Consider the following 17,447-nt stretch of genomic DNA (forward strand, 5'->3'; position numbering starts at 1 on the left):
ATTAACGAAACCTAATCAGGAGGTAGGGTGAGAAAATACGCAAGCAATAAACAGCTGCAAAATGGAAAATCAAAATAATAATATTGCGCAAGAGGGTAAAAAAAAAAGATGTGTGTTAATTTTTAGACTTCCTGTTTCGAAGTAAACTCAGAGGTCATTAACTCTTGTTGAACTCTTTGGATTATGAATTGTAAAATGATAATGAAACCTAAAAATAAATTATTAGTAGCAACGAAAATAATGTAAAATGAACTGTTAATTGTAAAAAGAAAAAAAAGAACGAGATAGTGATACAACTGCAGGATCGGGGATGTAATATTCGGTAATAATATGTTTGAAATGACCACAAAAATATTAAATGAATTTATATATATCCTTGAACAAGGCATTTGCATGTATCTGCCATTCTCTTCTAACGTAAATCAAGGGAAGATTATTCATTAATAATTAAGTGTTCGCGTTTGTGTCTGTTTTGGGTTGTATAACTTGCATTCTGAGAAACATAAAAAAGCAAGAAATTTTCACTTTTATCCATTTTGCAAGTATGAGAACAGTGGCACATCCGATTCTCGTATTACTATGTGGGATGTTGATCAATGTGTTGAACCGATTTTTAGGAACAAATTATTTTTATTTCATGTGTATTTCAATATTGGGCCCGCAATTGAATATGACGTCAATGTCAAATTGAGTGGGCATGACAATGTACATTAATTCTTATATTACCCGAAGGAACATAATAAGATCGTTTAAAAGTATTTCATTAATGAATTAAGGAAACTACCAATCATTTCCAGATGATTGCGTTCGCCTTTGATTCAGAAATGTGATAAAATATAGTGATAAAATATTTCAAAATGAATTTTTAGTTTATTCATTTCTAACAGAAATATACTACAAGATCATTACCTAGTTGACGTTCGGTAGCATATCTGATAAGAGATAGACTAAGTGCACAACCACAGATTATGTTTTTCTGCATGATAGTAATTCGTTATACACAATGTAAAGAGATGTGTGTAAATGTTTGTGGAAAAGTACCACAATAGACCTTTGCGTTAGTACATTATTCATTTCTATTTGACACTTGATTATGTATGTTTAAAAATTTCAACAAAAGGTTAAGCAACACTTTCAAACACAAAAGCTTTTCAAATCAGATATAGCTCTCCTTAATCTATCAACTTTGTTTTAGCGATATCAAGGGTTGCCGAAAGTAATTAATTTTTGTATAAAGTCAGGACCATTTGAAAAACAAAATGCACAGCTATGTTAGACAACAGTTATGTCACAAAAATCTAGGATCTTACCAGTTATACTCTGTAAGCACATAACATTTCACCTGTAAAATATGGTAAGACCGTGTATATTGGTTTTCGCTGATTTTTTTTCTGTATTATAAAGAGGTTTGCTTTATTTCTTGTGATGCGCATACAAATATTATATTTTAGGACATCACGAAGGCTTGCACTCGCTCGACGTAGGAGAGGAACGGGTGTCCAAGCGGCATCACCATCCCCTTTAAACTTTTCTATTACTTTGTGTAACGTATATCTCTCCTGCATTCATGTTAACTTTCTTCTTACCATGAGATCGATTGGGTAAATTTCTATTCGCAGAATCAATGTTTGGATATTTGATCTTTAATATCGTAACCTCTTGATGTCGAACTCATCTTTACTGTTATGTTTGGTTCATCTTTCAGGTGAGTGAGCCAATGAGTCACAGCCTGGAATGAACTTGAACTTACCATCGATTGTACCTGGATGACGTGGTAATGAATCTCGTGAAATTATCATCTATAGCAAGCGATTGAATTTCTATTCAATTTTATTTTTCAAATGTTTTGTTTGCTTTATCAAACCAACTATTTTGTTATTATGGCCAGCATGCGTATCGTTCATTGAAAATGCACCAAACATCTCTACTACCAAGCATCCAACTCTCACAAACAATCGCAAACAAAAAAGAGAAATAGAGAATGAAATTTAATCAATAATTCCCTGCTAAAGAAACACCCCCATCTCATCGCTGGTCATATGGAAAACTAAAAAGAAGAGGAAGTTTTGATATAGAGAAGTCAAAATTTCCGTATTAGAATTTTTCTCTCATTTCAGTACCACAGTATGGTAAAATTCGCAACAAATCTGACTGGTTATGATTGATCCGAATCTGATTCGTGTCAAAAGCTTTTGAATAACTTCATACCTTACTATTGAGAACGGGAAAACGTTTTTCATGCCGTTAGCTGGGTTACGCGTGAAATCTTCTAAAGTTAAAGTAATTATAATGGTGTTCATTGTAAGAAAATAAACATTTGTAAGTCGTCTGTGATTGTACTTCTTAGTACTTCTTAAATAAATATAGATCCCTGTGAGGCATGCTTATCACTTTATTATTTGATTACTTCTACAAACCGAAAATAGCTTCCTTGTCAACCTAATGAACGGGACACCCGACCTCAGATATCGAAATGCCATTTACGAAATTCACTTAGATACCCCCCCCCTTTTTTTCTCATCTTCTTTCGTGATGTCATAATCTCTACCCTCCGAAGATAACGCTATCAATTGAAAGGATATTGTACCTTTGACATCCGTATTTTCAAAACAATAAATGTCAACAAGATGCACATTTGGCACCTACTACAGTTCCACGTGCTTACTGACAAATTATTCAGTCCAAAAGTCTGGTTGGCCGCAAGTCTCTTAATCCTGGAAGAATATTTGTATATTTTCAGTGGTTGATTGGAAACTTCTTGATTAAGCATTAAATAAAATCACTTGAAACGATTTAAAGACTTATCACAATTTTGCTCTACTTTTAGAGCTTGCCTTCTTATATAGATTTGAATGAAATTAAATTTACAATTTACAGTTTATCAAATATCGAATCGACTGGTAACTCCTTCTTTCTCTTAAGGCCCATTTATCCATTAATGGTTGATCATAATCATCTCCCTCATTATTTAGAACTGAGAAATTTGATTGATCCTACAATCTGAACTTAGCAACATATTCTAAGTTTAATGAATAGTTATTTTAGTAAGTGGGCAGTTCAAATTAAATGAAAATCAATCAAATGAAATTAGCATGTAAAATTGAAAATTTCGTTTGCATTTTCCGTCATTATTTTGAATACATTTTTTAACAAAAGAAACTCAGTGTTAAGTATATCAGAGATGGGTTCCCTACACACATCAACTACATCCCACGGCCATTCTTTTAAGATAATCCCCTAGAAAAAAAATTTCAATCAAAATGTCAGCTCTCTTAAGAAGGGTGTTAGAAAGAAAATTTGAACTCTGGGGAATTCGATAATTGCTCAATCGTAAAAATATCATGAATTAATAATAAAAAAAATAGGAGAGCAGGTTATTGCATTGCCTAAATCACTGGCGTAAATCCTTGCGTCACACCAATTGTTCAGGGAGGTGATCAGTGATTCCATCCCCTCCGAACAGTAGATGTGACGCAAGAAGTTACTCTAGTGCCTTGAATGTTAGCGTATAACAATCTTCCATGAAGAAATCTTTAGAAAATTTTAACACCAATGCTCGAATTTTGAGCACTTAACATTTAGTAATAAAATTTTGTATATATATATATATATCAAGAGTCTCATTCAAATCTAAGAACAGGTTTTCTCATTCCCTGTCGTAAACTAAGATCATCGATGTTACAGTGTATACCCGAAGCTAAGTGGCGTTCGGGCAAACATTGTCCCTCTCTCTAGTTACCCCATTGGGCCCTACAGTTTTCAATTCGTCTCTGCCGGACTGTCGTCATGAAAAGACAGGCCCATTCCTTGTCGGTTGTGATTTATTCTTGATTATACATAATAAACCAACTTTTCTTATTTTAATATGAGCCATAGAAAATTGACAAGATTCATTTTCATTGAGCACCCTTCGTCTCCTTACCCTTCCGAAACTGTCCATGAGCATCTAAAAAAATGAAATTTACAAATTGAATCGATTCTTTGTATACAACTTGATCATGTGTGATATCGTCTACCAGGACATGGTAGGAAATAGGATAACATGTAGGCTACCCCATTTGGACGTTACTTTCTTCCGTTTTACAAATTAGAAGTTCCCGAAAAATAATTGCGAGTTTATAAGATTTGAACACTTGTTTCAAACGGATCGTTAAAAAAGGTTAGGCATTTTTACACAGCATCTCTATGGAAACCAGTTGTAAGAATTTGACACATGTTACAATTCCGAAAAGTACTCTGATACATTTTGAAAGGAGATACGTACCACAGTTTTCTTCATCTGACAGATCTATGCAGTTTGGAAACCCGTCACACGTTCGTAATTTCTGGTAGCACTGTCTGCCATTATTGCACGGAATCGAATCATCCGGACAGCGCCTGTGTTCTAATAAGGAAAGACATGAAAATGAAAACATCTGAGAATGAAAGCCTTAACATCGATGTACATGTACGATGTAGATCTAGAGTTGGCGGCCATTTAAAGAGACTCCACTGGTTTACTAAGTTGTGTTCTATCCAGGATGACTATAGTCAGGCCTCCGGGAAATCCCATGTGTATGGATGATTCTAAGGAGACATTGTCTAAAATCAGACTAATTATTTCAAGCAATATCTCCATCTGCTAAGGACACATTTTGGAACCGCAACGACATATTCGCCAACTTTGCCTTCTTCTCAAAATGGCTCACTTTAGACGAATATTAATTTGGTCTAACGACTGCTTGATGTGAATACTCGTTTTCCTGTACTGTAGATCAAATAGTTTTATTTTTTACTAGTAATAGTATTGATTATACTTCTTGGTACTTGAACAATGACCAATTTTACTACTAATATTACTAATTTGCCAATTTTTCAGTTACTATGTTGGGTCTTATGTTTAATAATTAAAAAAATCAAGTAAGAAAATCACGGTTCACGGAATGGCAGATTACAGAATATCTTTAGAATTAGAAGTCGTTCAAATATTGTACCTATTATTAGACAGAAAAAACGTACAATGTTATACATTTCCTAAGTATTCACATCATACCTAATATTCATATGATAAAAAGGGCATATATACGACATTTTTAAATTATGAAGTATACAATTTTGTAAACGACAATGGGAGTAACTTGCATGAAAAAATAGCAAGTCATTTGAGGGTAAGATATAATCCATACACTCTAAAAATGAAATGCTAATATAGCAGTAAATGATTAGAACTTCATTTTTTTAGAGTGGAACATGCACTACAAAGATATATGGTCGTTAAAGGCATTTATTTACTTATATGTATCATCATTATTACTATTGTTCATTTTTTCTTTTATTTATTAATCCAATAACATATGAGGCCTGTTCCCTATACGGTCAACATCCCTCTTCATTTTTTAATTTTTATATTTTAAGTACCTGTATGGAGGAAAAAGAAATCAATTATAGTTTTATGATTTGTCTCACTTAATTCTAGATCATAAACAGTTTCATTCAATCTATTTTCAAAACTATTCACATCTTAAAAGGAGGAAGTGTGTGAGGATACAGATGTGATGAGGCTTGGTGGCGTAGGTGTAAAGCTTGTTTCCGTTCGGTAAACGCCTTTATCACCTGCTGCTGTATAGAGCAACCGGAATTAATCTTTTCCTTGTCACAGATTTGCGAAGTTTGCATCCACATTCAAATCATGATTCAGGTTTAAACGGAACTTCAAAACAGTGGGTACTTTCATTCCAACGAAGGGTATTAGTTTGAGTTGGTGTGTATACATTTCTGTATTAATTACCGAACTGTGAAGTAAAATGTATCTGGTATTTTTCTAATGGTGAACAATTATGTAATAATTTAATCAAATAGGCTCATAAAGTTTACAGTGCTATAAAATAGAAGGGATATAAAGTTTTCTTCTCTCATGGAAAATCCAATAGTGCAGGGGTATGCATTTTGTTGAAACCGACTTCAGGTATTACTGTACAAGCAGTACATAGAGATGAATCTGGTCGTACTTTGCTTTTAAATGTATCATATGGCAATTCTAAATTCACCGTGATTAATATATATGGTCCGAACAAAGATGAGATAGCAATGTTTGAAAATTTACATTCCATGATGCAACAGTTTGGTGAAGAACCTTTTATTATAGGTGGAGACATGAATACTGTTCAAGACCCCAACATGGATCGTTACCCTAACCATACCCAACATCACCCTCATTGTTTTACTCTTATGGAATTAATAAAAGAAGACATGGACTTGATAGATATATGGCGCCATATGAACCCTTGCAAATTTAAATTTACATGGTGTTCTATGTCTGCCCAAAGTAGAATTGATTATTTTCTTATATCTAGTACACTGAAAGCCTTTGTAGATTGTGCTGACATACATTACGGTTACAGAAGTGACCATTCAGCTATCAGCTTGTCCGTCAAACGTTGGGTTCCAAAACGGGGCCCAGGCTTTTGGAAGATGAATACTTCTTTATTATTAAACCCTTTTTATAAATCAGAACTGAAAAAAACTATAAATTTAGTTATTGAGGAAAACAAAGATATGGAAGCTCATAAGCTTTGGGAATATTTGAAATATGAAATTAAAAAAAATGTATTGTTATATCTTCCAATCATAAAAAAAATATAAAAACCAAATATGACTGTATACTTAAAGAAATGGAAAACATTCAAGATGCTTTGTCGGATAACCCTGATGACTCTTTTATAAAGGAACAGCTATTATGTAAGGAAGCTGAGTTACATCGTATGCATGAGGAACATGTAAGGGGAATAATGGTTCGCACTAGAGCCACATGGATATCGGAGGGAGAAAAAAACTCCCGTTATTTTTTAAATTTAGAAAAAAGAAATTTTGATAAAAAACATATACAGAAGTTGAAGAAAGGTGATATGACTATTACCAAACCCAAAGATATATTATCAGAAGAAAAGAATTTCTATGCAACATTATACGGTTCGAATAATATAGAAGATAATGATATAAAAACTGTACTCAATAATCTGGATATACCTACAATTGGGCAAGATTTAGTCGGGTTATGTGAAGGTTGTATTTTAGAAAAAGAATGTTACGATGCAATCATGTCAATGACTTGTGACAAAACACCTGGTACCGATGGTCTACCTGTTAATTTTTATAAGATGTTTTGGGAAGATATAAAAGAACTCATTTGCAAAGTATTTAATACCTGCTACACGTTAGGTGAACTATGCCCATCTATGAAAAGAGGAATAATAACTCTTTTACCCAAAAAGGACAAGGATAATCTTTATTTAAAAAATTGGCGTCCAATCTCACTCCTAAATACCGATTATAAAATTTTGGCTAAAATTATTGCTTCAAGACTTCAAAAAGTTCTACCCTCTATTATCCATTGGGACCAAACTGGATTTATAAAGAATAGATACATCGGTGAGAATATTCGTTTACTCTTAGACTCAATATACTTATGTAAAAAGACAGAAACTAATGGTATTGTCTTCTCAATAGATTTCGAGAAGGCTTTTGACACGGTTGAATGGAATTTTATAGATATTTGTTTGAACAAATTTGGTCTTGGTTGCACATTTAGATCTTTTGTTAAACTTATGTATACAAACATCGAGAGTTGTATAATAAATAATGGTTTTTCATCTAAAGTGTTTAATCTCCAAAGAGGGGTAAGGCAGGGCTGCCCCCTTAGCCCATATCTTTTTTTAATTGGGGCGGAGATATTAGGTCTTATGTTGAGACAGAGTAAACAAATTCGGGGAATTCATCTTAATGGACATGAAATACGCGTAAGTCAGTATGCTGATGACACATTAATTTATCTTGATGCCAATGAATGTAACCTTTTAAATTGTTTTGATATTTTAACAAAGTATTCTAATATTTCAGGACTTAAAATAAACGTTAACAAGAGTAAAATTGTAAGGTTAGGTAATTTCAAAGGCACATTATGTAGACAGTTAAATGTAGAATGGGTTGATGAAACTATTGACTACCTTGGAATAAAAGTTCCTATACGTGATTTATCAAGTATTTTTTCATTAAATTTTGATATTAAACTAAAAGAAATCCATAAACTTTTAAAAATTTGGAATTTTCGCAATTTGACACTTTTAGGTAAGATTACTATACTGAAATCCCTGGTACTTCCAAAATTTGTTTATCTATTCAGTAACTTACCTGATCCACCCCAAAGCTTTTTTGATAACCTTCAAAAAATATTCTTTGAATTTTTATGGAGCGGAAAGAGAGATCGAATTAAAAGAAACATAATGTATAATGAATATGAAAATGGTGGTTTAAAAATGACACACATAAAAAGTTTTTGTAATGCGCTCAAAATTTCTTGGGTCAAAAGGATATTAGATAATCAGAATAAGGGTATGTGGAAACCGTTTTTTCTTCATCAAGTAAAGTCACACGGAGGTGAATATATTTTTTACGGTAATTTCTTTGCTAATGATGTAACATTTTTCCATGTCAGCCAATTTTGGCACGATGTATTGATATCCTGGTCTTCCTATAAATATTACAACCCGGTCAAATTTAAAGAGATTTTATCTCAACCCATTTGGAATAATTCATTAGTAAAAATAGATGGTAAATTGATATTTTTCAAACACTGGTTTGATAAAGGAATTAAGTCGATTGGGGATTGTCTTAATATAAATGGATGTTTTCGATCTTTTGAAGAAATGCAACTAAGTTTTAATTTACATATGAACCAATTTATGCGTTATTACGCTATTGTTGATTCTATAAAGTCAACCTGGTCAAAAATGTTTACCCAACGTAACCCCGCATTTTCTTCTGAAGACAGGAAACTCTCTTTATTTTTATCACAAAAGAAACCAACAAAATTTTGTTATTCTATATTTGTAAATAATGTATGTTTAAAATTGGAAAATACCAATCACTTAGATAAATGGGAAAGTGACCTAAATTTAAGTTTAAAAACACTAATTCAGTGGCAAGACCGTTTTAAAATATTATATAGGGCGACCTTGGATACCAAGATACGTTCATTTCAGTTCAAGTTTATTCACAGACGTATAGCAACCAATTATTTTTTGTTTCGCATTGGGATAAAACGTTCACCTAGTTGTAATTTTATGCACCTGTTTTTCTGTTGCCCAGTTGTTAAATTATTTTGGAATGAAGTGTACAAATGGTTAGTTAATTTGAACATTCTAACTTTGCCTTTTTCAGTTTTGGATATTTGTTTTGGAGTCAAAATAAAAAATAGTCTTATTAATACCATTATATTTTATGCAAAATTCTTTATTTATAAGCAAAAATACAATGAGAAAATCTTAGTCTTCAAACAATTTAAAAATGAAATTATTTTTTTAGAAAAAGTAGAGCGAGCAATCGCAGTAAAACAAGGCAAACTTTCAGTTCACTTTGATAAATGGAATTCTGTAAACAGGTATCAAGATATTCTTGCTGAATTGTAATACTTTTTTTTATACTTATGTATATGATTTATTTATTGCTGTTATTATTTATGTATATTGTGATTTGATTTTGAAGCAATAAAATTTATAATAATAAAAACAGATAGGTGAATCCTTGGTTTGATATATTTTTTTACATGATGAAGGATAAACACTTTTACCTGATCACTACTTCAAAACTGCTCTCGATCATTATTCAATTGTACCATCACTTCTACATTGTCATAAATGCTAGCCTTTCAACCATCAGAGTCTGTATATTGTACAAATATCAGACTCGGAGGAAGTAAAGCGGGAATTTTTGGCTGGCATTACTAGTTTTCACGAGGGGCGAAGCCCCGAGTAAAAAAACAGTAATTTTGCCAGTAAAACCAAGGATGCATAATTCCCTCTATACTGTCGAAATAAAGGCCTGGTATATATGTTTTATATCATTCTTTTAATAAGTTAGATCAATAAATCGAGTTATTATGCTCGCAGTTCATCTTTTTTAATCTGAACCAAAATTAAGATACCGCGTCGCGCTGGCTGATCTATCTTTCCCGATAAGTGCACTATTCCATCATTGACGTCACGGAATAGTATATTGTCTTTAGTGTGCGATCTGTTTCAATAGCATAGCTAGAATATGTTTGGTGTCATGATGCTGTTTGAACCAATAACTAGAGAAGATTAAATTCATGTAGGATATAAAGCAGAATATACAAATAGAGCACATTATGAGTGTGTTGTGCGGTGCAGCGCATTTGAGGATTTACAAGATGCGAAATCACGAGGCGCTTGAGCCGAGTGCTTTTGCATGTTATTATACCTTCATCGTCACTACGTCACGAATTTTAAATGCGCATTGTTGTTTATAAAATTTGAATTGGACATGTGGTTCGAGTCTCTCCAAAAATTTGAGCATCGCATTTTGGAAGAGATCATGCATGCTTTCCATTATGACATCGTAGGTGTATCTAGTAATGCGCGCCGAAAAGTAAGCGCATAATCCCTTGCCGTAGCCCATTCTTTGAAAGAACGCGTATTTAGTTTTTACGCGCTGTGGTTAAAATGCATGGTAAAATGCACAGTGCTGCACAAAAAATTGCACAACTGGGAGCCGGAGGTTGGGTAAAATTAAATAATGAACATGTGACTTGCGTCTGCACTCGCCAATGGCTTCATCCTTGAAGCTGTTTTATGATATGCTTTACTGCCTAACCATATACCTATTTTAGGTTTGATTAGGGTAAACCGAAATCCACCATCAAAAATTGTTGTCTCATAAAAGTGTCATGCATATTCACATTTATATACATGGTCTATCACATGTTAAGCTGTAGCATAAAGTGCTACCACTTGAAGAAAACATAATTTTAGTGAATTGTGTTTTACACAACTACACCCCAAATACAGATATTTTGTTTCTGAGAGCGAACCTAAATTACTTCTCAAATCGGGTCTATTTGCGTAAGCAACGCCAAGATATGTGTAAATAAAAAAAAAACTTTCGGAAATGTCCCATCTTTAAATGTCCCTAGCCTCTTACAAGGCACAGAATAGTCAGAGAAGTTGAACTTGTTACATATCTAATGACATTGGAATAACGAATAAAGGTTTTGATTTTCTTTTCAAACCCACGATCATCTATAGTTTGTGCTACGTCATGCAATAGGTGAATAAATATCATTCATTAATGTCAGTTATCAGGATAAGACGATGTGTGTAGCATTGATGCTCTATGCATCCCCTTTTCAACTTAATTCATTTTCAAGGACGTTCGACGATTAAAATGAAGTTCATAGCGTTTTCAACATATTTTACATAAAGTCGATTTACACACCTCATCCACACACCATCATTACAACACCCGGATACAACATCTATCATAGAACCTCACCCACACCCACACCATCATTACAACACCCAGATACCACATCTATCATAGAACCTCACCCACACCCACACCATCATTACAACACCAAGATACCACATCTATCATAGAACCTCACCCACACCCACACCATCATTACAACACCCAGATACCACGTCTGTCATTGAACCTAACCCACACCCACACCATCATTACAACACCCAGATACCACATCTATCATAGAACCTCACCCACACCCACACCATCATTACAACACCCAGATACCACATCTATCATTGAACCTCACCCACACCCACACCATCATTACAACACCCAGATACCACGTCTGTCATTGAACCTCACCCACACCCACACCATCATTACAACACCCAGATACCACATCTATCATAGAACCTCACCCACACCCACACCATCATTACAACACCCGGATACAACATCTATCATAGAACCTCACCCACACCCACACCATCATTACAACACCCAGATACCACATCTATCATAGAACCTCACCCACACCCACACCATCATTACAACACCAAGATACCACATCTATCATAGAACCTCACCCACACCCACACCATCATTACAACACCCAGATACCACGTCTGTCATTGAACCTAACCCACACCCACACCATCATTACAACACCCAGATACCACATCTATCATAGAACCTCACCCACACCCACACCATCATTACAACACCCAGATACCACATCTATCATTGAACCTCACCCACATCCACACCATCATTACAACACCCAGATACCACGTCTGTCATTGAACCTAACCCACACCCACACCATCATTACAACACCCAGATACCACATCTATCATAGAACCTCACCCACACCCACACCATCATTACAACACCCAGATACCACATCTATCATAGAACCTCACCCACACCCACACCATCATTACAACACCCAGATACCACATCTATCATTGAACCTCACCCACACCCACACCATCATTACAACACCCAGATACCACATCTATCATTGAACCTCACCCACACCCACACCATCATTACAACACCCACATACCACATCTATCATTGAATCTAACCCACACCACACCATCATTACAACACCCAGATACAACATCTATCATTGAACCTAACCCACATCCACACCATCATTACAACACCCAGATACCACATCTATCATTGAACCTAACCCACACGCACATCATCATTACAACACCCAGATACAACATCTTTCATTGAACCTAACCCACACGCACATCATCATTACAACACCCACATTAAACATCTATCATTGAACCTAACCCAAACGCACATCACTATAACACCCAGATATACCACATCTATCATAGAACCTCACCCACACCCACACCATCATTACAACACCCAGATGCCACATCTATCATTGAACCTCACCCACATCCACACCATCATTACAACACCCAGATACCTTATCTATCATAGAACCTCACCCACATCCACACCATCATTACAGCACCCGGATACCACATCTATCATAGAACCTCACCCACACCCACACCATCCTTACAGCACCCAGATACCACATCTATCACTGAACCTCACCCACACCATCATTACAGCACCCAGATACCACATCTATCATTGAACCTAACCCACACCCACACCATCATTGCATCCAGATACCACATCTATCATTGAACCTAACCCACACCATCATTACAGCACCCATATGTCGATATAGGGTATCAGCGGAAGAACAATAGTCTGGGTTTGGGTGGTAGTTTTAATTTTTCCTACGATGTCGTTCTTTTGATTTGCAGCAGTTTAAAACGGAAACATTATTATCAACATGACGTTTGGGCCATCGATATGATACGGTATCACACATACATCACATTTCTAAACAATATTTGGTTATTATCTCCTTGTAGCATCTCCGTGAAACTCGAGTACTTCACTTTCAGAAATCGATGTTAAAGAAGGTGGTATTAAAAGTAATTAAGTGTGAAAATTGTATACTGAAAAGATTGGTGTTGTTTTAATAGACGGATCAATGTTTCCTCGAGACTTTATAAGGACTGGTACTTAATGGTTCCATGCGGTCTGGTCCAGCCAGAATATTTTCATTCAGATTCTGTTATTGAGAAAATATCAGACCTTTTTCACAGGCAAGCCAAACAGTTTTCTTCCCAGGGGAAAAGTGAATGGTTAAAGGAAACTCGTATACATAAAAATTCTGGCAGAGGGTTTTTAAATATTTCAATATTTGAAAATTTATCAACGTACTATATTTTTCAGTTAACATATTTCGCAAGCTTATCTGCGTTTGGTCCGCACCATGTACGCGGCGATTACGACTACGCTAATTTTCAATAGGTCCGTATTGACCCACGCCTTTCAGGAGCATTCCAAGAGGGCTTCCGAATGCATGAACCTGATCACACTGTGGATCATTTAAATAGCGAATGCCTGCGTATATTTGGATGATGAAAATTCGTATTTTTCCACCAAAAGGAAATTTTAGTAAAAGTTACCAATATTCTGCGGACGATACGGATTGATTACGTATGTAACGGGTAAAACCTGTGAATGAGCCCATCCGCTGTAAATCCGCTGGCACATGACTTGTAACGGACGACTTACGGATGACTTACACTAGTGCCTGAGCATGTCGGCTTCCTCTGGCGACCGCACCATCCGCATCTAAGCCCACGTGGATCGGAACTTGGGTCAGTCGCATTTCATCAATTATGAGAGCTAGAATGTTTTTTTTTTTAAATAAATGTTTAGCATAATGTGCTTTAACATTAATTTTACCTTATGGACCTACCTGTCTAATATTCAGGAAAATACATTTTTCAATTTCATGTATGTGATTAATAAATTACTTTAACAAGCAATATTATACATGTATAGAAAACAAAATATAGAAAAAAATACACCCAATGTGCCTCGATCCACAATTAAAAGATAATATTCGTTCAATTTTGAGAGTAATTTTTTTCAAAATCATCCAAAATAAATGGGCAATGGTTTCAGACTATTTTGAACAAAGGGAAAAAAAAATCAAAATTTAATATACCAACAGTTTTCAGATACTTCTTAACACCAAGGATATTATGAGGAATTTATATTGTAAATATCTAAATGTTCTTGATGTGTTTATGAATTTATAAATAAATCAATATACTTCCTTTCGTAAGCTTGTTCATGCCATTGTCCCCTTGGTAATGAACATTTTTAGGAGGTTTTTCGCAAACATTTTTCCATTCGGCAGGTATAGCAGACATGACAGAATAATAACCAAATATTGTTTAGAAATGTGATGTATGTGTGATACCGTGTCATGTTGATAATAATGTTTCCGTTTTAAACTGCCTGATTGAAAATTGTGAATCAAGGTAAAAAACCCCGTTGTTGTCTTTATTTCAATGTTGTAAAAAAAATTGGTTTTAGATTTAGGTTTAAATGATTATAAGACTTCACCCCCCCCCCGTTCTAATGAGTTTACGTATGAGTTACATATTTTACGTATGGATAACGTATATTCTGCGGATGCTTATACGTATATTTTGAGATTTTCAAAATATCCGCTGCGGACCTGTACTGTGTCTGCGGATCTTACGGATTGAGTCTTGGATAGATAAGGATGCTTACTGATATTACGGATCCTTGCGGATGCCTACGGATTTTTATCCCTAAGCATCCGCAGCTTCCGTAATGGACCATATGACTATAGCATCAAGTAGCCTGTCTTAGGTTCTCTCCAATGAGCCATTGAGTCAATATCCGGGTCTCTCTTTATTTTACTCATTTGGATGCGGTCATTTTTCGCTCTCTCCAACAAGAGGTAGCTCGAGGACACTTCAAAGAACATTATTATCATTATTATTATTATTGACAATATTATTTATTCGGCATTTCAAAATACATGAATAGTAGTACAATACAAATTACATAAACAATATGATATACGTGACATAATACAAAGGACCTGGAATAGAGATGACGGGGCTGCCTGGGTTTGGAAAAGGTTAACTAAATTACCATGACCCACAGGTATCCCTTCCCAAACCCCTTTACCTCCATCCAGGTCAGTACAAGAATATGAATAGAAACAAATGAATTAAAAGTATACAACTGAAACTGGAAACATTTGATTTGGCGAAACAAATGTGAAACGGATCCATCTGCAATTATCATTTCAATTGATTTATTACAATATAAATTATAAAAGAAGAGAAATAAAAATAATAATGCAGTAATCTGACTTGATTGTGTACATATCTAAACTGTTTCGAATCTTAATTGACTACTTTATTATTGGAGGACACTCTGCAAGAGCTTGTCTACGATTGAATAAGAAATTGAGCTACACTGAAGAATTTGACAAATAACTAAATTAATGAATTAAATACAAATTATCCATTGTAATTCCAATCGACTTCACTTTGTATGTATTAAATTTAATTTCATTACATCCGGATAAGTTGCGGAATAAATGCGGATCATGATCATAATATATAAATGGGTGCCCCCCCCCTTCGGAAATTTGTTTTGTTCTTTTTTATCTCACTAATGAGCACATTATGAAACAAAAATAAATACATCTCGATTCTTATCTCTGCCAACGCAGCAGACGTGAGTTTTTGCGTTTGAGTCCAGTTTCTGGTATAGAATTACGTTTCTCCTGTAGTAAATCGTTTCATCTAATTTGGAATAAACACCTTTCGCCCTAGTCAAATAGACAAACTTCTTCTTTCATCTTATTCCATTTCTTCTTCATATTCGTCTTTTTGTTGCTGTTGATGTTCTTCTTCTTCCTACCTTCTTATTGTCTGTTGTACGTTTAAATTTTTCGCTTCAATGAATATTCTTCAGGATTATCAGAAATTTTAGTTTCCTTGTTAGCAAAAAATATTTACTCACCAAATAATCTAGTGATCATACTGCGCAATTCATCGTGTCCGATATTAAGTTGGCCTATAAATCTAGCCAGATGGGAAACAGTTTGAGTAACAAGTTCTTCAGGCTGACTCTCCGTGACAGTACGGATGGTCACTGTCTTGGCTGCTGATGGCGAAGGCTCGTAAACTGTCGACTCTTCGTACCATATTCTAGGCTCTCCGTTTAATATACGAAGCCTTTTGAATAAAGAATCTTCAACCGACGTTGATATAGTAGGTGGAAGAAGGAAAATGAGAGAAAGAGCACCGAAAATAAAAACATTTACATCGGGTATTGTCCATGCTCGGAAAACCAGCATCATTGAGACGGTTCACTCAACATAAGCCGGGAAGCGACGAAAGAGCGGACGTGTCGTCTGCTTTGTCGACGTCGTTTACATAAAGTGAGAAAAATAACGGCGCAGAAAACTCCGTGCGGGTATATCTCTCTATATCAATTAGCTTGGTCACAAGTCAAAATGAAATAGATAAAAAAGTTACACCAGTAGTTCCTAAAAATCACTTTAGAATCGGCAACTGCGCTACGTCTTTTCAAATGAAATAAAATGAGATGGCACTGCTTTTAAAAGCTGCTCTGCTATTGATTAGATGATCTTTTCACTACCAGATTCTCCCACGCTCGTACTATGATTAATTGTATTTCATTCGCCCTGAGGTACTCTCACTCACTCACTCTCTCCCCCTCTCTCTCCCTCTCTGTCGTTAACATTGTTTGTCATTCTATGATGTGTCGATAGATCCTATAGTTTTCTTTATAATCCCGTAATTGATTTCTAATAATGTTCAAGCTTAGTGCGTACTACGGCTTACGCAAGTTGGAAGAGTGAAAAGTATGCGTATGCAGCAAGGGATGTATATTACAATAAGTATAAAAAAAACAATAAGAGGTGAAAAGAGATAGCGATTGAGAGAGAGAGCGCATGGGATATGGCAAATTCGTTTTTCTTTTTTTTTGCAAAAAGGCGTTGGGGAGAAAAAAAAAGAAAGGCGACTTGAATGTTGGTATAAAAAAGGAAGAATAAAAAACATTAAAAAATGAAAGAGAAGACTGAACATGTTAGGGGAGTCTGTGAGGAACGTGTCACTGTATTAATCCTAAAAGCTCGAAAAGAATCATGACATCTATTTCTTTCTTGGGGGCATTAATTGTAGTTTGGAATTGAAATCACGAAGATACCTATTAAGGGAACG

The 17,447-nt window shown here is 34.9% G+C and overlaps 1 protein-coding gene across 1 annotated transcript in view; it reads right to left on the reverse strand.

Moving 5' to 3' along the window:
* The window catches only part of LOC121428810 (LDL receptor repeat-containing protein egg-1-like), a 38,464-nt gene extending 21,523 nt beyond the window's left edge, over positions 1-16,941 (reverse strand). The window contains exons 1-2 of the mRNA XM_041625656.1: positions 16,219-16,941; positions 4,265-4,384 (exon numbers count right to left, since the gene is read on the reverse strand). Coding sequence (XP_041481590.1) covers positions 4,265-4,384; positions 16,219-16,558 — 460 coding nt within the window. The 5' untranslated portion in view covers positions 16,559-16,941. The remainder of the gene's footprint in view (positions 1-4,264; positions 4,385-16,218) is intronic.
* Positions 16,942-17,447: the final 506 nt, after the last annotated feature.

The sequence above is a fragment of the Lytechinus variegatus genome, chromosome 1, assembly GCF_018143015.1.
Source record: "Lytechinus variegatus isolate NC3 chromosome 1, Lvar_3.0, whole genome shotgun sequence".
Taxonomy (NCBI): domain Eukaryota; kingdom Metazoa; phylum Echinodermata; class Echinoidea; order Temnopleuroida; family Toxopneustidae; genus Lytechinus; species Lytechinus variegatus.